Consider the following 24,356-nt stretch of genomic DNA (forward strand, 5'->3'; position numbering starts at 1 on the left):
ATACATAGATTGGGGTAGAAAGAACAGCAGAATAATACAAACAGGGATAAGAAACACCCCGCCGCTGTTCCCTCATTCTAAATGAATCCCTTAGTGTAATTATACTTCACTTGTCTATTTTACCGATCTGGATATGGGTAGAAAAATGAGTCTTTTATATAGCAATGCAAGCAAGGAAACATCATGGTTCATTCCATCATTGAAGGAAAGTTTGTGACATATTCAGCTGTTGTTCACACATTGAGATACAAGCCCTACGCGGATGCCAGACCACATGAAAGTCCAGTAGCTTAGATTTTCCTTTGACTAGTTTCAGTGTAAAAATCAATTTCTTTGCTATTGTTTTATCTATTTGACCAAGCATCAATTGTTTACACTTTCTCTAATTTTGAATTTTTAGCTACCTCCATCCATGCTGCCACTTCAGTTATTTAGATATTTCTAAAGCATACTTCCTTAGGAAATATATGTAACAATGCCATAGCAATGTGGTGGACAGCATAAGCAGTGGGAGCAAATATTTCCCCTCCTGTTAGAAGCTGACCTTCCTGCAATTGCATTTCCCCATCTTCCGATTCAGACCAGCCCCTGACACAGGCCCAGTTTGGATCCAACTCCTGCAGCAACTCTTGTCAGGGCTGCAGATGCAGCCATGGCTCCATTAATCCCTGCCATCATGTAAAGCCCAACCACGAAGCATCTGAAGTTGGGATTGTGACCTAAGGCTGGTCTTGTAACGTTTATTGTTGCATGTTGCCCCTTTTATTTTTAAGGGTGCATGAAATACTTGCATGCACAAGAGAAGAAGACATTGGAAAGTAGCGTAGGAGTGACAGTGGGAACAACAGAAAAATGAATAAATCTGTATAGCATCTACAGACCTCCAGACACTGTTTTGGATGGCAAGTGACAGAATAGCAATGAATAATCAAAGGCAAAAATTCTGTTCTTAGGTCAAATGCCAGTTAAAATAAATATTTGAAATATTTAGGTATGTAAAGAGGAATGTAATATTAATAATGTTCATTTTGTAAACTCATAATTGAGCAATTTATCTTAGCTATGTGAAATTTTGTTCTGTTCTGGAGAATGGAACTTTTTTCTATGTTAGAATATGGATTCCCAAGACTGATAAAATGGGGTTGTGTGGAAGCCAATGTACAGAATGTGCACATAGAAAGATTGAATCTGCACAACCCATGAAGCTTACAAGACCTCAGCATAAAAATGTCCTCAGTTTTGTGATCAAATAATCAGATAAAGCATGATATGTCAGAATTTTTAGTACAGGATTATTAATTCAGAAGCTTTATATCTAAACTTTCTACTTAACAACACAGTCTTCAGATGAACTAATAACATTCAAGACACGGTAAAACAATCAACAGTAAAGCAGTTAAATATATACAACCATACCAACAGCCACAAAAGCGTGGCAGGTAACTAAAACACAATCAGCCAAATGTCCTAAACTTAATGGAAAGCCACCAGGAACAAAATTATTTTCATGTGGCATGGGGAAGAAAGCTAAAAATAGGGAAGATGGAATGAACAACTGGGGCTAACAGAAAGAAGCATTTTTACCACTGCGGGTTAACCTAGCATGCACCTATGTCAGGATGCAGAGAATGGCCACCACAACAAATACTTGAGTGTGGGCATGAATTTTGTTTCTGGGCTTACATGACACAATGATTGATAAATATGGAATTTGTAGTAGCTGAGGTTTTGATAAGGGGAACTGTAAAACAATTTTGGTTTTTTTCTGTCATTATCATCTCTTCAGACTAAAGGGATCCAAATATGGCACGAGATAATCACACTGCGTTTTCTGACTTCATTCTCCTTGGATACTCAAATCTCCCAGATCTCCAAGGTTTGCTCTTTTCTGTGTTCCTGATCACATATTCAGGCATTCTAATTGGAAATGGACTAATCATTTATGTTACAATATCCGACCCTGCCCTTCACACTCCTATGTATATCTTTTTGAGGAACCTGTCTTTCCTGGAGATCTGCTACACCTCAGTCACTGTGCCGAATATGGCGGCCAATTTAGTGGCAGAAAAGAGCAACATTTCTTTCATTGGCTGTGCTGCCCAGATCTACTTCCTACATATACTAGGAGGCACAGAGTGCTTCCTATTGACTGCCATGGCTTATGACCGATATGTAGCCATATGTAACCCCTTGTATTATAAGCTCATCATGAACAAGCAATTCTGTTTGGTACTCATCACTGGATCATTGGTTGTCAACATGTCCATACATGCAGGACAAATATATCTAGTGTTCACCTTGCCCTTTTGTGACTCTCATGAAATTAATAACTTATTCTGTGATGTACCCCCACTGCTTGATCTGGCCTGCGCTGACACCAATGTTAATCAGTTAATTGTGTTTGCAGCTGCCGTAGTTTTCTTGATCATCCCTTTTTCCCTTATCTTTGCTTCTTATGTGAAAATAATTTCTGCTATTCTGAAGATGCCTTCAGCAGACGGTTGGAAGAAAGTGTTCTCCACTTGCTCCTCACACCTTATTGTCGTATCTCTCTTTTATGGCTCAGCAACTATTGTATATTTGAGTCCTAGGTCAAAGGAGACAGAAGACATTAATAAGTTGCTATCCTTGTTCTATACCATTTTAGTTCCTATGTGTAACCCAATCATATATAGCCTGAGAAACAGGGAAGTGAAAGTGTCCCTGAGAAAATTGCTGGGTAGAAAAATGTGATACTACAGAATAGTAGTATTCTAACACCAAAGACATTTCAGTAGCAAGGAGAGATTACAGATATTGAAGGAGAAGATTCCAGAAACAAGTGGGGGCTCCAACATATGTGTGTGGGGGGCTATGACAGATTACCCCTGAAGAAATGTCACTCTTGACAGAGAAAGCGATTCCCACCTCTAAGGTGAATCAAATTATAATGTATTAAGTTCAATGTGCTTAAATTTTCAGTGTCACTGTAAAACAGCAATGTTCTGTGTTTTCCATGCAGCCATTCTTCAGCTGTAATCCTTTGCAATTTTACCATACAAAGCATATCTGCTTAGAAGTAGAACTCATTAGGGTCAACAGACTTTAGAGTCCTGTGCATAGTTATGTTGGTAGAGCATGAGACTCTTAATCTCAGGATTGTGGCAGGTTCAAGTCCCACACCGGGCAAGAGATTCCTACATTGCAAGGGGTTGAACTGGATGACTCTCATGGTCCTTTCCAACTCTGTAGTTCTTTGAGTCTATGACTTATTCCCATTTATTTTTTAAAAATAGGATTTCAGTCTAAATAAATAAATGTTTTGTCTTTTCATTAAAAAATACATGAAGCTCCCTTGGCTGAAACCTGCAAGCACTCCCTTCAGTACTGAAACCCACAGCAACTGGCACACATTAAGCAAACCAACCTAAGGGTTGACTGAAAGATGAACACACATGCACACTTTATATTCAGATACAAAATCTGAGGAATTCTGGATCTTCAATATCTTCCGAAAGAACAATGACAGCACAACAATATTTGGGATGCGTGCCCTAACGTAATGATTCTCAAACATAAAGCAAGATGTGCACCTGTACACATCACTCGATAACACACCATTATGCAAAAAACCATGGCTCGCAGTAAAATAACTTCTTTAGAAAGTATTGTGTTTGAGGTCCTGCAAAAATTCCATCTCTGATCATCAAAGTAGGGTTGAGGAAAAAGGGTATCTTGACATTATTCCTACTATTTGTGAGTAGCGAAGGGGGTGGGGAGCATTTCACCAAATACGATTAGCGGGCTTGACATTCTACAATGATTTGTGTGGGATGAAACAAAACATTAGCAGCAAACTCTTCTGAAAATGTTGACTTTCTTAGGTTGCAATCCAAGTATGAGGGAAAGGGTGGAGCCTGTCTACCTTATCCAATATCCTTCTGGACTCTTGCTGCAAAGATGAAAATGAAAGCACCTTTCCTGATATTTAGTGGAGGATTTTAAAGGAAGTCTCCTTCTCATTGGAGACAATGGGATGAAAATAAAAGGGAGCAAACTATGCCAGTTATTGAATGGACATCATTGTGTGACCAGGCAGCGACAGCCCCAGCCCCCAGGGATATAAGGAAGGAATAAAGACTCTGAAAACTTTATATGGAATTGAAGTTAGGCCACAACTTTATTAAATTTCCAAATGTAGGAAGACCTTGGCTTAGGCCTTGGGCATGTATCCCTCCCAGCCCCCCAGCTGGGGAGAACTGGGGCACATCAGGGTAAATGGGATATGGGGGTATCCTGCGAGATGTAAGTGTAGCAGGCAGCCCAGCCCATATCCCCACATGCAAGGTAGTTCACTGATGACCTTTCAGTGTATGGCCAGTGACACCCCTTATATATAACCCCTTTAAGAGGGGGACACTGGAATCACTGATGCAGGGGGGTTAGTCACCACTTCACACCCCCCCCCATACAGGGAAGAAAAGACTAAAGGATGCCACCCAAGGCCATAACTGCCAAAGTTGTGACAAATTGCTACGGGGAAGACAAAACCTGCCAATGCAGGAAAATTTATTCCTGTCCTTCAACAGCAACCAGCCATAGACCGTAGCAGCGCCTGCTAGACAGGATGAAAAAGTTAACCTGCAAACAAGAAACATTAAACAAAGGTATGGTAGAGAGGGTGAATCTTCAGAGCCGACTGCCTGGCTATTGTCGGCTCCACCCCCTATTTATAAATGGGGTTGGCCCCACTTCCCAGCAAGAAACTTGATTACTGAGGCTGGGCATAAGCCTCTGAATAATAACACTGAGAAGCAAGCCAGCCCCCTTTTACCACTAAGCTCCCTGGGAACTGTAGTCCCACGCACGATCCCGCAAAGGGCACTGACATTATGAAGTGTGAGTGCTCATTATAATTGTTTTGGAGGTTTTGTGCTAAAAAAATGCCCATAAAAGATTAGAGTTTTTGCAATAATGGAAGTGATCGAGAATTGTGCAAGATAGCAGACGTTTTTATGCAATATCAGCTACGCTCTCTGCAAACAAATCAGAATCACTGCTCATTAAATAGCCAGTGTTGACTAAAGTTAAACCATTGGAGAGTTACAGTGCATACTGTGACTGTAGAGATCATTGACCAATATGAGGGAGACATATTTTATTGCAGATGGAACAAATTAAGGCTTCTGGTTTTGCTGCTGCAAGTGCACCATGCCACTTTTTCTTTCTGTGCCCCTCCCAGCCTTCATTCCTCCTTTGGTCATTTCTGTGGATCCATGGCCTGACTGTTTCCAGTCACTGTGACCATCTGCAAGGGATTCCCACATGGCAGGATTAATGCTGCCAGCATTCATGTCATTTTTGCAGACATCTTTGTAATGCACAATTGGTCTTCCAACAGGTCTAGTATCTGAAGCAAGCTCCCTGTAGAGCATGTCCTTGGGGATCATGCCATCTTCCATTCTGTGGACATGACCAATAATGCAAATGTCACTGAGACAGAAGTGCAAACATGCTGGGAATGCTGGGTGGGGAGAGCATATCTTTGTTTAAGACTCTCTCCTGCCATGTGATGTCCAAAATCTTCCTGACACCATGTATATTGAGGTGCCACTGCTGGTTGAAGTTGCCTATTATTCACTTCCATAAAGCAGTGTGCTCAACATGCAGGCCTTTGTATTTCACCTTTGTATTTCACCTTTGTATTTCACCTTTGTATTTCACCTTTGTATTGGACGTTAGCATCATATTCTCCCATACCCTTTTGGACAGGCGAGCGATTGCTGTATTGTCAATACACTTGCCAATACACAGCATCAATAGAAAAGTTGGTGGTTATTCTGGAGGCCAAGTAGAAAAAAAAGCCTACCATCTGCCTGGAGTACTGGTGATGATGTCCTGACCTAGGGTGTTGTTCTTTGTCAGGTTGATAGAGAGGACAAACTCCTGCAGGTTTGGGCAAAATGGTCAATGAGTCTCTGTAGAGCTTCTTTAGAGTTTGCCGGTCTTGGCGCAGAGACATGCCAGGTTGAACAGACCCCATCGCTCCTTAAATGGGATGGAATGGAAATACAGACTGTCTTCAGTGAAGCTGAAAGCATATGAGAACAACAAGGAGAAGAATATGCCAAAGAGAGTTGGGACAAGAACACAGCCCTGTTTCGCCACTCTTTATAGGGAAAGCATCACACTGGATGTGCCAGACATATTTTTGTGGAAGGACATTATCATCTTGTGGACGTCCAGTCCTTCCAATGCTGTCTTTGTGCCTTCATACATTTTTCAAATGTTGCTGCTGTCAGCAGCAAGTTGAACGAGTTGACACAACTTCAGCCAATAGTTATTGACACATCCACTGGGCATCACTCCTTGCCTTTCTCAAGGCAGCATTTCCAAAAGGAAACACAGACCCTGTGTTACAAGTCATCCCCAATCTCTACAACAATGTGAGATTACAGGGAGTTCCCTGGAATATCACACTGCTGTAGAGATTGTGGGTGTTATATAACAATATGCTAAGTAAGTAAGTAAGTTGCATGAAAACAGTCCCTGGTTCAATCCCTCACTTCTGCAGTCAGAAGGATCATGGAGCAGATGATAGAAAGGGTTTCTCCCTGAAAACTCACAAACCCACTGCTAGTCAGATAAGACCAGGGGTAATCAACCCCCTAGGTATTTTGCTTCATCAACCTCAGCTCATGATGCTAGTGGTCCAGGATGATGGGAATTTTAGTCAAACATTATTAAGAGGATTCCACATTAGCTACTCCTGTATTAGACTACACTAGACAAGATGGACAAATCACCTGACTTAGTACAAGGCAGCTCCATATATTCATACACAGAATCAAGTTTTCTGTCAGTGACAGAGTTGAGGAGAAAAAATGCAGAATTATTTTTACTTTGAAGTTAATTTAAAGCCAGTCAACGTTTTAGGTGTGTAAGACAGACCATAGTAAAAAATATCTTTCTCTCCTGACACCTTTGGGTAAAGGATGGGTAATAAGTTCAAGAAAAATACCATCATTATAAAATCCAGTATCCATTGCTCTTAGCCAACACAAATAGTAGAGCTTTGTTCCTTGAAGTTTCTCATTACCGTATTTTATTAGGAAGGCTTTGCTTTCTTTGGGTGTATCCTTGTGCTCACAGTCACAATCTAGGGTGCTGCCACCCATGGTTAAGCTCACTGAATACAAAGTAGCTGTGTGTACCACCCCTTTCCCTAGGGTCTGGTATGGTTTCAGGCTGGATGAGGACTATGTGTTGAGATTCCTGCACTGCAGGAGGGGTCAGACTAGATGCCCACCAGGTTCCCTTCCAAAACTACAATTCTATGGATTTATGATTTTCATTGCATGATATACCAATGTAGTATATACAACAAAGCTCACAACTTTAAGAAGATCCCAAATTTAGGGTGATTAATAAGTACACAGCAGCCACTAAAAATAAAAAATAAAAATTAGAACAATATTTTCCTTTTTGTCATTCTCTTTATTGCCTTTTTCACCTCTGTGTTCCTCAAGGTGTAAATGATGGGGTTTAGCATTGGTGTTATAACAGTGTAAAAAAGGGAGAGGAATTTATCTCGTTCTAACGAGTAACTGGATTTGGGCTGCAAGTACATAAAGCTGGCTGTGCCATAGAAAAGTGTCACCATGATGAGGTGTGCAGAACAGGTGGAGAATAACTTCTGCCTACCTGTAGCTGAAGGTACCCTTAATATGGTGCCAAGGATGCAGGCATAGGATATGAGTATGAAGACGAAAGGTATCAGAGTGATGATCAAACTGCTCACTAGCATCACTGCTTCATTCAGAGATGTATCAGCACAGGCTAGCTTCAAAACTGGTGGGAAGTCACAGAAGAAATGGTTGATCTCGTTAGAGCCACAGTATGGCAAGCTGAATGCCCAGCTTGTATTCACCAGCGGAAGAAGAATGCCACACAGCCATGAAGCCAAAGTTAGGCGTACACAAACACCTTTGGACATCAAAACCATATAGTGCAAGGGGAGGCATATTGCAAGGTACCGGTCGTAAGACATCACAGCCAAGAGGAAACACTCTACTGTTCCTAGGAATAAAAGAAAATACATCTGGAGAGCACAGCCACTGAACGAGATGGACTTGTCTCTTGAAACAAGGTCATGCAGCATCTTGGGGAGGGTGACAGTGGTGTAGCAAATCTCCAGCAGCGATAGCACTCTCAGAAAAAAATACATCGGGGAATGAAGGTTGGTGTCTGCACAAGTGATGGCAATGATGAAAGAGTTCCCAGTTACAGTGACCACGTAGACAGCAAAAAGTAGAAGAAGCATGGGAATCTGCACCTCCAGATGGCTGGGAAATCCAAGGAACATGAAATAGCTGGTGGAAGTTGCATTCATTCTTACGGTATCACCAGAGTGCTCTCATCTGAAGAGAAAAACAACAACAACAACATTTCTTGACATTTCTGTCCCTGTAAGGAGGGGCTCTGCATTATGTAAAACAATAGTAAGAAAATGAAGGAATTGAAGATTAATTACATCAGTGGCATTTTACTGGGGCTTAAGTCTGTAGGCCTATTCAGCCACCTTTGTCCATTTGTACTCAGTCAGTTCTGCACACAAACAATTGCATGCACACAGTACACATACAAAACATACTAAAAAGAAAACTCAAGTGAGCGACTGTTTTTTAATCTTTAACTGTTGTGATTTGGCCCTATGACTTTGGAGTGAGGGGTGGGTACTAAGTCAAAATGAAACAACAATCACAAGTTTGTTTTTAAATGCACACTTTAAAAAATATCATGAGGGTACTGGATGCTTCTCTGTCTCCCATTCTCTCTGACGCACACACAAACACATTTTAGTTAAGTAGATTGATCTTTGACAACTCTGCCATTTCCTACCTTGTGCAAATGTTTTTCAGGTCAGCCTATACCTTCACTCTATAACTAAACCTATCCCCCTCATCTTCTTTCTTACACGTCTTGCTTTAAAATTCCAGGACCAAATCTCACTTATTTAGATGTGCTCCTCAGTTATTTCTTTTTCCCAGCATCTCCAGCAAAGGCCAGGAATGATCCCTGTCTGTAACACTGCCTGAAGCCACTGCTCTTTTTCTTTCTTTGGCAATCACTCATAGCCGAGTAAGTTTGTCTTCCATAAACATGGTTTTAACGATGAGTCCATAAGTGACTGTGGAGGCCAATTCTGGACCCACACATCCTTCAGCAGCGGGGATATCGGTTTCCAGGCAGGAGTTGATCACAGTGTGGATTTGCCAAGTGCCTTCCTCCCCCAGGGTCTCTGGAGGGACTGGAAAGAAAGGAATGTTACAGAGACATATAGCTTATAACTCTCAAACATCAAACAATAACAGTATTCTATCTTAGGCTGCTACTCTCAGTACCAAAACCTCTTTTTGGAAGCTTTGTCTTACTGGCCACAAAGGGGGAAATTGTCTATTCACTCACCTTAGTTCCTCAGCAGTCTTCTTAAAATGGTTGCCAGTGCCAATAACTCCACAACAAAAATGAAATTTAGAAGCCCCGCTTCAAGGAATTTCAGGGCTTCCTCTGAGTAAAATAATACCCCTTTCTCACTATAGGCTCACAGCCCCTAATGGTGGTTGTTCCATGCTTCAACTCTGCTGAGTATGTGCAAGAATATTATTCCACTGGAATTCTTAAAAGAAAATACACCAATGCGTTACAGTTTTACCTTGCAGAACACGGTTCATAAGATAGCTCTGATCCATCTTTAATAAGCCCAACTTTCGCTTTTTTGAGGATAACTTTACCTTTCTAAGCTGTCCTTAGAGTACTCAGATAACACCAGCTAAAAGCATAACACTGCTTTTGTTCTGCTCCACCATAAAGATTCAACCTAAATCTCCTACAGTTGCACCAAAGGAATTCTAAGTGTAATTCTCCTAGGATTTACAGTATAAACAACTAGTTAATTGTGGTGGCTTTTTGCAATTTAGCTCCACATTGAATTGTGGATATGAATGCATGTATTTTAATATCACATTCACACCATAAATTTAAAGCACTCTTAGGTCCCATCAGCACTATACATGTAAAGCACTTTAAGTAGGCATGGTTTCACTGAAAGAATTATGGCAACTATAATTTGTTAAGAGTACTGAGCAGGGGCACCGACTTGGGCCCTAGGTTGTGGGTGCCCAGCGGCGCGCACGACATAATGTGATGTGATGACATCATGTTACAGCGTGCATGCCACATCAGTGCCTGGGAGCACCGGAAGTCATGTCCGAGGCCCCACAAAGCCTTAGACTCAACCTCTGAGGCCTTGGACACCACCCCCAAGGCCCCACAAGATGTCAGATGCAACTTCCAGTGGTTCATAAGGTCCTGAAAGTCACATTGGAGGCCCCGCGAGACCACGGACACCACCTCCGAGGTCCCATGAGACCTTGGACATGATTTCCAGTGCTTCACAAGGGCCTGGAAATTGTTTCCAAGGCTCCATGAAGCAGAATGGCAGAATGATTTAAAAATAAATCCCTCAATGTTTGCAGCTCTGTGGGAGAAAGGGGGTTTCCTAGTAACTCTCAGCATCCTTGACAAAGTACAGTTTCCAGGAATTTTTGAGGGAAGCTATGAATGTTCAAAGTGGTTGTAATTCTGAACTGTCTTCTTCTCTGGAAGGGTCAGGCTGGGGAGGCAGTCTCCACCATTCCTCCTCTGCCCAGTTCCTGACAACACCCAAACCTGCAAGTGTTCCTTAGGACACCTAAGAGAATTCCATGCAAAATTGTTAACATGCAGGTAATAACTGGGAGAGACCCAATATTGATTGCTACTTCAGCATACGTAAATGGATGGATGTGCAGATATCGTCTTGAATCACAAGTAACCTTAAATCCTCAGAACACACCAAAATAATTGTACTGTGATTTCCAAAGAAATTCAGGGCAGAGTTGTACGTCTCATGTGAAACTCCTCCCAGCAAATCCTTACAAGTTATCCCTGTGTGTATTATTCATGTGCTAAACAAATCCCAAGCAAGGGACATTATTTTATATAAAGCATTTGCTTTCTCTGTTTCACATGCACCAGAAAACATTGCTGTTTGGCAGGGACACTATCTTCTAAGAGCATGGATTAACAGTAATTTATACTCTCTAATATTCAATACAACAATAGAAAGTGGAGGGAAGAGGGAAAGAAATAAGACCCATAGTAATCCATTTTAAACAAACGCACAACTTGAGGCTAGATGAATATTAGAGTTAAAATACTGTGCTAAAAAATGAGAACTACATAGTCTAAAGTGTACCAATTTCCATGTATGGAATCAGGAATGTTTATGGGTTGCAGGTACCAGTTGCTGTATTTCTTAGACACTTGATGCTTTAAGGAGAAGAATGACAAGTAATGGCTAATTAGCTATAGATTACTTACCATTGGCCCCCTTCCTCATGGTCAACAGCAGCATCTCATATGGAGGTGAAACTTAGAGCAGAGAGTCCTCTGAAGACTGAAGCACAAGAGAAATACCTGTGAATAAAGGTGGGTCCTTTAGCTATCCAGCTCCCAAAGCATTCAGAGCTTTAAATGTTTAAATAATAAATATTTAAATGCATAGCACTTTGAACTGGAGGTGGAAATTGTTCAGGAAACAGTAAATCATTATAATGTTGGTATTATATGTCAGTATGAAGATGGTGGCCACCATCCAACAGAAAATAATGGGCATTTATAGAGCAAACTGGAACAGGTCTACTCAGAAGCATGTTCCACTGAATTAAATGGGGCTTACTCTCAAGTAGGCTGGTACAGGAGATGGCAGCCTCATGGTATCTCTAAACCTGTGTTGGACCATAGCTAATTGCGACCATGATAATCTTTCTTTTAGATATAATGAAAGAAATCAATCAGACCACTTTGCCGAAGGAATTTATCTTAATGGGGCTTACAGACAATGCTACAATCAAAGTTGCACTTTTTGCTGTGTTCAGTGTGATTTACATAACAGCTGTGATTGGCAACCTGCTCATAGTCGTCTTGGTCAAAGCAGATCCTCGCCTTCACACACCGATGTATTTCTTCTTATCTAACTTCTCCATCTTGGAGGTTTGCTACACTTCAACAGTGGTGCCCCAAATGCTATCTCACCTTCTGGCTGAGAAAAAGAGCATCCCACTGATCCAGTGTGCTGTGCAACTGTATTTCTTCCTTTCATTTGGCATTACAGAATGTTTTCTTCTCACCGCCATGTCATATGACCGTCATGTTGCCATTTGCTTTCCACTGCACTATAGCCTCATCATGACCAAGCGGACCTGTATTGCAATGGCCACTACTTCTTGGGTGGGTGGCTTCTTCTTTTCTGCCGTCAACACTGCATTCACTTTGAAACAATCCTTTGGTGACCATAACAAGATAGACCATTTTCTCTGTGAAATGCCAGCCTTAGTCAGTATAGCTTATGGGGGGACACACCAAGCCAAGATGTGCATGTTTATTTCCTGTGTGTTCACCTTGATATTACCTCTTTTGTTAATACTTGTGTCTTATACTCGCATACTGTACACCATCCTTGGTAGCCATTTTGGCATGGGGACGCGAAAGGCCATCTCCACTTGCTCCTCACACTTGACTGTGGTCACACTCTTTTTTGGATCTGTCCTTTCAATATACCTGAGACCAAAATCCAGTGCATCCAAGGAGCATGTCAAAATAGCCTCTGTGTTTTACATAGTCATCACCCCTGCACTCAACCCCTTCATATACAGTCTGAGAAATAAAGATGTGGTGCAAGCCCTGAAGAAATTGATGCATAAAAGCAGAGAGATTAACAAATCAGGTGGATGGGAAGGATGCTGGTAGAGGCTCTGCACATCTCTAGGATGGATGGATCTTGTATTTGTTACAAATCTCATTCTCTGCTGTGAGGTATACACTACTGAGGTATACAACCTAAGGCCTGGGGATCGGATGCAGCCCAATCGTCTTCTCAATCTGGCCCATGGATGGTCCGGGAATCAGTGTGTTTTTACATGAATAGAATGTGTCCTTTTATTTAAAATGCATCTCTGGGTTATTTGTGGGGCATAGGAATTTGTTCACCCCCCCCCAAATAAAATATAGTCTGGCCCCCCACAAGGTATGATGGATGGTGGACCGGCCCACACCTGAAAACATTGTTGACCCCTGCACTACTGGAAGAAATTTCATGCTTATTGAGTGCAGAGTCTTGAAGATCTGTCACATACATAATGCTCAGGTATTAAATTGTGAAAAAGTGCAAATATTTGATTAATCCGGAATCTGAAGTAAAAGATTTTTTTTTTTAAGGAATGCTGAAGAGAATAGTCAAGTAAAAGACAAAGGGAGGTTAGAAATAGGCTGGATGTCAAAGTGACTTTAAATTATGCAGTTCTAACTATAATTCCATCTATTTCATTATCCCATTTTTTTACCCTCCATGATCTCTGGCACAGTTTTAAACCTGGCCCACCGCTTCTTCCAATTCAATATGTGACCTTCCTCTATGTAACCCACCCCTCCAAACACAAAGGAAGTGGCTAATGTAGCACCATTTTTAAATGTATCCAGGAGGATCCAGGAAATTACAGGCTGATGAACATTTATTCCAGGAGAAGTGGTGGAAAGTAAATATAAAATGATTTAAACATGTATAAGAATGTCTTGTTGAAGAAGAATTGCCCCCTGTTTGAACCTGTCCATAGAACATAGGTTCTCACTCCGTGGTTTGGAGTGACTGAAGAGACAATGTGTCTTCAAAAACTTTTCAACAATGTCCTTCAGCACAAGCTCCTGAATACGTTTATTTGTCCTGAGATATGAGAAGAGGTCCTCTTGTGTATTGGTAATTGGTTAAAGAACAGAAAACAGAAAATAGAAATAAATGTGAAATTCTCACAATGGAGGAATGTAAGAAATGGGGTACCCAAAGGGTTGGGGAGGATTTTCAGTCGGATGCAAGTTTTCCTGATTTGCTCTGCTCATAACATTATGCAAACCATAATACAGCCAATCCTTGAAATTTGCACTTATCCATCTTCCTCCCTCCCCCCAAAAAGTGTGTGTGTGTGTGTGTGTGTGTGTGTATATATATATGTGTGTATATTAGGGGAAGGTGTCCATAGTCTCAAACTGTGATATAAAGGGTCACATTGCCATTGCGTTGCTGAACCTAAATAGGTCTGTGTCTGGTCAATTTCTGGATGGCTAATTGGTTGAGAGCTGCATGTATGTTACTTTAGTTTGCCAGATGAAAGAAAAGTGGGTATAAATCTAATAAAATATATAAAGTTTTAAAGGTATATATTAGTGAAAACACACACACAAAAGGAATTATATTCTAAGACTTTGCTTGCTGGACTGTGTATACCAGACAAAATTGCATATGAATATGTGTATTGTAGGATAAACATGCACTAAAATGGTGACAAAGTTTCATAAATACACACACACAAACACACAAACCAGAAACTGAAGTGGAAACATGGTGAACTGTACTTAAGACAGGTAAAATGAGAAACTCAGAGAAACTGAAATAGACATAGTTGCCCATCACTATTGGCCACTGTGAGAGCAGGAAGTCTTTGGTCAGACCAAGCAGGGCCCATATTACATTATTTTAAGCAGTGCTCAGGCTCCCCTTTCTCTATGCACCCATCTGGATTTTGGGATTGAGGTAACATTATTTCAAAGGGAAAGTGAATTGGGGCAGCCACAATATACCCCCAACCCCAAAAACACTGTTCTGAGGTGCTTTTTTGAAATGCAAAATGGTTGTTGCATTAAAAATAGCTGCTTTCTTTCCCACTCAGGGAAATATATACATAATATATATACATAAAGAATATACATAATTTATTTGTATGCTGCCTTTCCATAGTTTAAACTATGCTCAAGGTGGCTTACAGCATGAAAAAATACATAATCACAACATAACAAAAGTAGTCATAGACAATAAATCAAAACATAAAAAATACACAACCAGTTTGAACAATATCCACATAAATCGTAATAAGATCTTATATAAAGATACAAAACATTAATATCAGTAACAGCACCCCCACCCCCCGAACAAAACCCCTGTCCAAGATTCTGTTCAGCAGCCTCAGCTTTTGTAGCTGGAGTCAGTCAGGGCTCTGCCCTCCCTGGCCTGGTGGACAATTGCCTTCAGGATAGGGAACAGGTCCTCCAGGACTCACTTGTACACGGTGGAACAAAAACTGGACATGCACTGGCCTGTGCCCCTGTTAGTGGGCAGGTGTTCACATGACATCTTCCCCATCCCAGAGTTGACCTGGACCTTTCCCCCTTGAAATGCAGAGGTTTTCAAGCCTAGGAAAGTCTGAACTGGGGGGAAAAACCCCACATTTAAAATAAGAATGTTCCAGGGGAACACTGAGAGGAAGTCCAAATCTGAAAGTAGACCCAGAGCTTCCAAAGGTGTCTCACTGTGGTGTATTTTGCTTTTGCTTTTTTCAAAGAGGGGGCAAATCTGATATTAATAATGCCGTTCTGATTTGTTCTCAGAAGTAAATCACACTGAGCTTAATGGTTCTTACTCCCAAGTTAATGCACTGATGAATCAGTAAATCAAACTGGTAGGTGGGGGATTTCACAAAACTACCCCCCTAACCCAAACATTTTCATGGTTTTTTTTGGGTGGGTGGTTGAAATATTGTAATTGGCCTGAGAGGGTTTCTATGGCAAGTCTCAGAACTCAAAGGTGCCTAAGGGTGCTGACCTAACCTTAACCTACTTGGTAAATTATTCCACATACCTACACTAATGTGATCACATTGACCTATTTATATAACTCCTACCACTATATGATTTTGCCAACTCTCAGGTCACTGCAGAGCAGGTGAAAACGGGGGGGGGGGGGGGAGGAGAGAGAGAGAGAGAGAGAGGGGGGGGGGGAGATGGATCAGCAGTTTGAATGGGCCAAAAAGAATTTGTACAGTGTGGAGCCAGGGGATGCTATTTGAACCACAGGCATCATAATGTCTTGCATTGGTACAGGTGACCAACTTATCTCTGAGAGAACAAGACTTTAAGGCTTGGCACTTTCAAGTTAACCCAGAATGGAGATGTTCAATAACATACGGTCCAGATAACTATTCGGTTCTTCCTTCCAGAGTGTCATTTGCCATGGGAGCTCAATAGACTGCACACAGTATTTTGTAGTATACAGACTGACACTACAATGATGAACATGAATACATGTTTCTATTTACATAATTTATTCTTCAACACCCAATTTGTGTTACCAGGGCCATTAAACAAAATGCAGTATTAACAATATATATCAGGAAACATACACAATACATCTCGTTATATTGTGAAACCATCAATTTCCTCTATGGAAGAGATTAAGTATATTATTGCAAAATTCAGAATAAGCACACTTGTTGAGGCAATTGGGTCAATTTTCTGTTGTCAATAGATTTTTTTGATTTTTTTAAGCTTGGAATTGAAGTTAGGTTCCCTTAAGAAAGTCCTTGGAAGGGATGCTTCTGATTGCTTCCTTACTGCAGTAGCTACATGGGACACATTAAAAACCTTATTTGGAAGGTCATGGGGCTGTCCTGAACAATGCAGGATGGTGGGCAGGGGTCTAGAAACTGATTTTGATATTGGTCCATCTATCTCAGTGTGGTCTAGAGCTGTACAAGAGCTGTATCCAGATGCCACTTTATTGCACCTTCCCAGCATTTACTGACTTTTTAATTTTCACGTTATATATTTCACACAACATGAGAAGCACTTCTGGAAATCTAGTGAAATGTTAGTGCACACTTCCTTGTTAATTGTTTCCATGGGGGGAATGCTTGTAGCCAAGAAGAAGAAGAAGAAGAAGAAGAAGAAGAAGACGACGAAGGGGAGGGGGAGGAGAAGGAGAAGGAGGAGAAGTAGTAGTTTGGATTTGATATCAAGCTTTATCACTACCCTAAGGAGTCCCAAAGTGGCTAACAATCTCCTTTCCCTTCCTCCCCCACAACAAACACTCTGTGAGGTGAGTGAGGTTGAGAGACTTCAGAGAAGTGTGACTAGCCCAAGGTTACCCAGCAGCTGCATGCGGAGGAGCGGGGAAGCGAACCCAGTTCACCAGATTACGAGTCCACTGCTCTTAACCACTACACCACACTGGCATTGACTCAGAAAATCATGACAGCTTTGCATTGCAATTTCATATGACAAAATTTGGGACAGTATTCTGCCCCCCCCCCCGGCCATTTAAAATATAGTGCAACATGGTGGGATAGTAATCAAAAAGTCACAGTTCTGGAATGTAACAGTTATAGCTGTATGAAAGGGATGCTAGAAAGTGGGACAAAACAACAAAAACTCATGCAATAAACCCCACTTTTGAATGCAGGCTAGCAGTAGATCTCCAGGGTTTCAGGCAAGAATTTATTCCAGCCTTTCCTGGACTGAACATGGGACCTTTTACATTGTTTTCCATCAATTCCAGAATGCACATTGCGTAGGAAGATTTCTAAGTCAGAGAGATCTTTGTGGGATTTCTGGTGGTTACAGCAGGAGAGGACCTCACATAATCCTCCCTCAAACATTTTTTTTCAATAAAAACTTTTCTACTCTCTAATTATTATTATTATTATTATTATTATTATTATTATTATTATTTGTACCCCTTCCTCTGACTGGGTTGTCCTAGCCAGTCTGTTAGGTGAGATCCAGGCAAGGTTAGATGAATTAGTTTCCCATTTAAATCAATGGGATTTAGATTAAAGCATAATTAACCTAATCCCATTGATTTTAAAGGGAACACAGTTCAACTAAATCATTCTGGATCCAAGCTAATGCTTTCAGAAGTTAGAAGTTACAAGTTCCTACCTATTTTGGATCTCCAATAATGTGTTGGTTCATTTTTATCACCCAAAAGGCTTTCTATCCCAGATTCTTTTAAAGGCACATTTTACCTCTTTATTCCTCAAGCTGTATATGAGGGGGTTCAAAATGGGACCTATAACAGTATAGAAAAGGGAGAGATATTTGCCAGTGTTTGGTGAGTAAGTGGAATTGGGCTTCAAATATGTAATACAAGCAGAACCATAGAACAAAGTCACCACAATGAGGTGTGAAGAGCAGGTGGAGAAGGTCTTCTTCCAACCTTCAGAGGATGAGATCTTCAAAATAGTGGTTATAATGCCAGTGTAAGACATCAAGATCAGGATAAAAGGCAAAGTCCCAAAAATCATAGCCCCCACAAAGAGTCCAATTTCAACCCTAGAAGTGTCCCCACAAGCCAATTTCAGCAAAGGAGGGATGTCACAAAAGAAGTGGTTGACCACATTGGAGCCACAGTAGGAGACAGTAAATAACATGCTAGTGTGACCAAAGGACATCAAAAATCCACTTAACCAACACACCACAGCTAAAGTAGTATAAACTTTTTGGCTCATCAGGACAGGGTAGCGTAAGGGCTTACAAATGGCAACATATCGATCATAGGCCATTGCGGCCAAAAGGAAACATTCTGACCCACCAAGGAAGAATATAAAGTAGGTCTGCACAGCACATCCGATGAAGGAGATGGATTTATTTCCAGAAAGGAGGTTTGCCAGCATCTTAGGGACATTGACTGATGTGTAGCAGATCTCCAGAAAAGACAGGTTTCTTAAGAAGAAATACATGGGGGTGTGGAGGGCAGGGTCAGCCAACGTCAGAAGAATGATGAGAAGGTTTCCTGCCAGAGTGATGATATAGAGTACCAGGAAAGTGGAGAATAATGCACTTTGCAGGTTGGGATCACCAGAAAGACCCAGGAGGATGAATTTAGCTGGTGCTGTACTGTTTTGTAGAATGTATTCTTTTCGGTTCTGCATCCTGGAAAAAGAACATACAGAACTGATAAATTTAGGATATTATTGCTTGGCTGTACACAATATTTTTATATAGATTATATGTGGGCTTATTTGTTCAAGGACTGCCAGGCTGATCAGGGAACGATCCAAAGGCACATACTGCAGTGTTTAACTTCATTGGAATCAATAGGACTTAGAGGTGATCTTATAATAAAAATTCTAAATTATACCTAAATTATAGCTTCTGTGTCTTGTTCATATGGGGAGGTATAGTTTTAATAATCATTAAAGAGATTTTGCTGAACTTTCCATCTATATAATCATCATTTGCTTTATTAAACATAGCTAACCCTAAGTCTGCCAAGACTGGCCCGAACGGGCAGGGGTACCTTTACCTTTACCTTTTTAACCTTTATTAAACAAGTGCTAACCTTTGGTAGGATTGTTCCACGCTAACATTATTAAAAGGCATCAAGCTTGAAAAATAATCATAGTCCAATAAATAATTTAGTATCATTGATGAGAAGGAATGTACAAAGTGTGTTCCTTCAGAGTGAAACATGCCAAAGTCTTCAAAAGAAAACAATCTGGTACTTACTGAAGCCCTGGAAGCTCACAGCCAGATCTCTCTTCCTGACGCCCTAATTGCACTAGAGATTTCTCAGCCACAGTTATATAAGGTAAACACTGCTTTCAGTGTATTTGCCTCTTCACCATGTTTTATTCTGCCAGATTCTTCCCTCTGGGAGCTCTGCTCCAAGACAGATCTCAATGAATTATTCACTGATCAGGCAGATGCATTAATGTAACTATTCAGTTATCCATTGTGATATTTCTTTTAAAATAACTTTAAAGCCCTTCATCCTTTGTTCTATGGGGCATATGACTGTGCAGACACAGAATTATAGAATTGTAGAGTTGGAAGGGACGTAAGGGTCATCAAGTCCAACCCCCTGCATGGGGTGTGTGGGGTGTTTGGGGAGAGGTAGGACCTCTGTTGTTACAGACATGATTCTTCTGGGGTAGTTTGGTCCCCTTTGGTCCCCACCCTCCATTCAGCTGTTACCAGCGGTTCCCAGAAGCTGTCTTCTGGGACAACTCCTGCAGTTAAGCTGGTGTCAAATGTATTGCTGTTTCATCTCAACTACATCAGTGAGGTTGAGAAAGGGGTCTTGTCATCTGGGCAGGCCAGAATATCCATTCATTTCTGCCAATTCAGTGGTTTGATTGTCCTCTGAGACAGACTGATGCCAACAAATATACTGTAATGGGAAAACACTTTCTTGACCACATTGTATAACCTTCTGCAAACAAACAAGAATTAATGCTCAGTTCCCCATCATTTTCCAGTCACAAATCCGAGATTGTGTCCTTGGTCTCCCCCCTCCAACCCCCACCCCACATGCCAGAGCTTTCTCCAGGAAAACCCACTCTTCCAGGCAGAATCAGAGCAAATGTCAATTCGGGTTTTCTGAGGTTTGACATTTGCTCCAATTCAACTTTAAAGAGTGTGTTTTTACGAGAAAGCTCTGGAGGTGGTGATGTGGATGTATTCAGAAAATTGCAGACAATGTCTGGAAAGCGTGGAGAAAAGGTAAGTGTGGATGATGCTTTACCTTGCCACAAACTGTACAAAGAAATCTGTATGAATGCTCAATAAACAGGTAATTTAGAACTGACTTTACTAGCAAGCTGGACCACTAAAATTCTTTTTTTTTCCCCAAGAGAGAGATGTGCTTGATGATAGTTGATGATAGACAGATCGTTGATAGAAGATAGAAAGATGAGAGAGAGAGAGAGAGAGAGAGAGAAAGAAAGAAAGAAAGAAAGAAAGAAAGAAAGAAGAAAGATATTTTACATTGGTGTGATTTTCATGAATGATTGAGACTAGGCTTGGTTTCAGCAATAAAAGTTGTAGTTGGCAGCATGTGGCATACAGAGTACAGTGGCAAAAGGTACAGTGGTAGGAGTGGGGAGAACCTTTGTCCCTTTCTTTCCACTGCTGTCAGTCTGGGTGTAGGCCAGTTAAGCCAAAACTAGCAAGTAAGTCCTCCCCCCAACTGCTTAACATGCTCTGCCCGCAAATGGGTGGTTTCAGAGGATCCAAGGCAGGTAATGAGAAGGAGAGACAGAGAGAGCACCTAGCCTTCCTGGATCTTCTCTGACCCCAATGTAGCTTTCTCCTCCATGGCAGACTCCAATCTCATCTCATCACATGTAGCATGACTCCAAAATGTTGTAGACACACAAGTGAAAAAAGCCCTTTGGGTCTGGCAACAATACACAGAATAATGCACACAGTTATTTGGATGAAGTTTATTAAGAGCTAAGCGGAAAGTAAGAGGGCAAATGGAAGACAGAAAGTTGCTTCAACAAGATAAAATAATAAAAAATCCACCCACAGGTTATCCGATGCCTGCCTATCATAGTATTATAGAATCGTAGAGTTGGAAGGGACACTGAGGGTTAACTGGTTCAACCTCCTGTGGTACCTATCTTACTGCAGCTATTTACAATCAGCCTTTGGGTCTCATTCTGCGCAAAGCTGCAGAATACATTACAGACCCTCCAATATCTAGCCAATGAAAGAGGGACATCTTCTATTATTATTTCTTAGTGTTGGTCTTTCTTGTTGTTGTTGTTGCTGCTGCTGCTGCTATCATTATAAATCCTCTGCTCATATGTCTGGGTTGCCCCAGCCACTCTGGGCAGCTTCCAACATATATAAAACCTGAATAAAATGTAAAAATATATAAAAACTGAATAAAAACTTCCCTAAACAGGGCAACCTTCAGATATCTTCTAAAGGCTCTATAATTACTTATCTAATTGGTTCGGGGGTTGCCTAACTCCATACCCCCAATATTTTGCCAGTGAAAATAGGGACATCCTAAGAAAAAGTGGGACATTCTGGGATTGAATCAGAATCTGAGACAGCTTCTGTAAATCTTAAAAAAGGGAAGTGTGGAGGGTCCATGATGGTCAAGTAATATGAGGAATGTTGAGAGACAATGGGCTATATGGCAACAGTTCACTTCCAAGAGGTTTGATCCAGGTAGGTCTTGCATGATATCAGGCATTTTCCAGACAATCACAAGGCAGTCAGTAGCCAGGGGAATGTCAATCAGTGCTAATTTAGTCTCGGCAAATTTTGGAAGTTAATGCAGGAAAAAGATGGGTTTGTGGTTCTTTTAACTGGCTGATTCAGACAAATGGAAACACCTCTGGAACAGAAGTATGCTAATTATTGCATTGTGAGATCATGCGACAAAAAGTGATTGTAGCCCTGCATATAATTCTTTCTTGCCATTTAAAATCTAATGCAGCATGGTGGGAACGGATTTTTTAAAAAAACCTAAAACAAAAAAACCACAGTTCTGAAATGCAGCTGCTATTGCAGTACAAAAGGAATGTTAGAAATTGGGACAGAAAGACTAGCATCATAACCAGAAAAACACATGCAATGAACCCCACATCTGAATGCAGCTTGGCAGAAGCTCCCCAGAGTTTCAGGAAAAAATCTTCCCCAGCCCTGCCTGGACTGAACATGGGACCTTTTGCATACAAAGCATACGATTTACCCTTCGGCTCCGATGGTATTGGATGAAGAGACAGTAAACTTTCTGTCAGAGATTGACTTTCATATCAATTTATATTAGGTTCCATGCTTAATCGAGAATGATTCCCACTTCCCCCAATAGTTTTCCTTCCATTCCCCAACACAAATTGTTTAGGATGAATCCTCAACCCTCGCAGAGATATCTTTTGGGGGATTTCTTGTGATTTCACTAGGAGGGAACCACAATCTTTCCTTTCACAAATTTATTTACTATAAATATCCCACTGTTTGAGCTGCTGGGTAGATAAATGCAAGGTTAGATGACAAAAATCACCATTTATATCAAGGGTCATATATTAAATCACAATTAACTTAATCCCATTAATTTTAAGGGGACCAGAGTTCTCCTAAATCATTCAGGATCCAAGCTAATGCATTCAGAAATTAGTAGGTACAGGTCCATACCTATTTTGGAACTCCAACAATGTGTCAGTTCATTTTTATCACCCAAAAGGTCTTCTACCCCAGATTCTTCTAAAGGAATGCTTTACCTCTTTATTCCTCAGGCTGTATATGAGGGGGTTCAAAATGGGACCGATAACAGTATAGAAAAGGGAGAGAAATTTGTCAGTGTTTGGTGAGTAAGTGGAATTGGGCTTCAAATATGTAATACAACCAGAACCATAGAACAAGGTCACCACAATGAGGTGTGAAGAGCAGGTGGAGAAGGTCTTCTTCCGACCTTCAGAGGACGAGATCTTCAAAATGCTTGTAATAATGCCAGCATAAGATATCAAGATCAGGATAAAAGGCAAAGTCACAAAAATCATAGCCACTACAAAGACTGCAATTTCAACCCTTGAGGTGTCCCCACAAGCCAATTTCAGCAAAGGAGGGATGTCACAAAAGAAGTGGTTGATCACATTGGAGCCACAGTAGGAGACAGTAAACACCATGCTGGTGTGTCCAAAGGACATAAAAAACCCACTTAGCCAAGATGCCACAGCTAAAGTAATATAAACTTTTTGGCTCATCAGGACATGGTAGTGTAAGGGCTTACAAATGGCAACATATCGATCATAGGCCATTGAGGCCAAAAGGAAACATTCTGACCCACCAAGGAAGAATACAAAGTAGGTCTGCAGAGCACATCCGATGAAGGAGATGGATTTATTTCCAGAGAGGAGGTTTGCCAGCATCTTAGGGACATTGACTGATGTGTAGCCGATCTCCAGAAAAGACAGGTTTCTTAGGAAGAAATACATAGGGGTGTGGAGGGCAGGGTCAGCCAACGTCAGAAGAATGATGAGGTTTCCTACCAGAGTGATGATATAGAGTACCAGGAAAGTGGAGAACAATGCACTTTGCAGGTTTGGATCATCAGAAAGACCCAGGAGGATGAATTTAGCTGGTGCTGTACTGTTTTGTAGAATGTATTCTTTTCGGTTCTGCATCCTGGAAAAAGAACATACAGAACTGATAAATTTAGGATATTATTGCTTGGCTGTACACAATCTTTTTATATAGATTATATGTGGAACTCTGTTCAAGGACTGCCAGGCTGATCAGGGAATGATCCAAAGGCACATACTGGAGTGTTTAACTTCATTGGAATCAATTGGATTTAGAGGTGATCTTATAAGAAAAATTCTAAATTATACCTACAGCTTTTGTGTCTTGTTCATATGGGGAGGTATAGTTTTATTAATCATTAAAGAGATTTTGCTGAACTATCCATCTATATAATCATCATTTGCTTTATTAAACATAGCAAGTGCTAACCTTTGGTAGAATTGTTCCTAAATAGCATTATTAAAAGGCATCAAACTTAAAAAATAAACATTGTCCAAGAAATAATTTAGTATCATTCATGAGAAGGAATGTATAAAGTGTGTTCCTTCAGAGTGGAACATGCCAAAGGCTACAAAAGAAAACAATCTGGTACTTACTGAAGCCCTGGAAGGTCACACCCAGATCTCTGT

The 24,356-nt window shown here is 40.9% G+C and overlaps 3 protein-coding genes across 3 annotated transcripts; 1 reads left to right on the forward strand and 2 right to left on the reverse strand.

Moving 5' to 3' along the window:
• Positions 1–1,803: 1,803 nt before the first annotated feature.
• On the forward strand, positions 1,804–2,733 carry LOC308461548 (olfactory receptor 10AG1-like; the record flags this gene model as incomplete). Its single annotated transcript, XM_080978550.1, has 1 exon — positions 1,804–2,733. One exon carries the CDS (start codon positions 1,804–1,806, stop codon positions 2,731–2,733), a length of 930 nt encoding a protein of 309 aa, XP_080834676.1.
• Positions 2,734–7,444: 4,711 nt separating this feature from the next.
• On the reverse strand, positions 7,445–18,836 carry LOC308461834 (uncharacterized protein; the record flags this gene model as incomplete). The annotated part of the gene is made up of 3 exons (XM_080978999.1): positions 7,445–8,372; positions 16,315–16,346; positions 17,931–18,836. 3 exons carry the CDS (start codon positions 18,834–18,836, stop codon positions 7,445–7,447), a joined length of 1,866 nt encoding a protein of 621 aa, XP_080835125.1.
• Positions 18,837–22,877: 4,041 nt separating this feature from the next.
• On the reverse strand, positions 22,878–23,828 carry LOC308461511 (olfactory receptor 10A2-like; the record flags this gene model as incomplete). Its single annotated transcript, XM_080978507.1, has 1 exon — positions 22,878–23,828. The coding sequence occupies one exon, from the start codon at positions 23,826–23,828 to the stop codon at positions 22,878–22,880; it is 951 nt and encodes a 316-aa protein (XP_080834633.1).
• Positions 23,829–24,356: the final 528 nt, after the last annotated feature.

This window comes from Podarcis pityusensis (genome assembly GCF_964106645.2).
Source record: "Podarcis pityusensis genome assembly, chromosome: 13".
Classification (NCBI taxonomy): Eukaryota; Metazoa; Chordata; class Lepidosauria; order Squamata; family Lacertidae; genus Podarcis; species Podarcis pityusensis.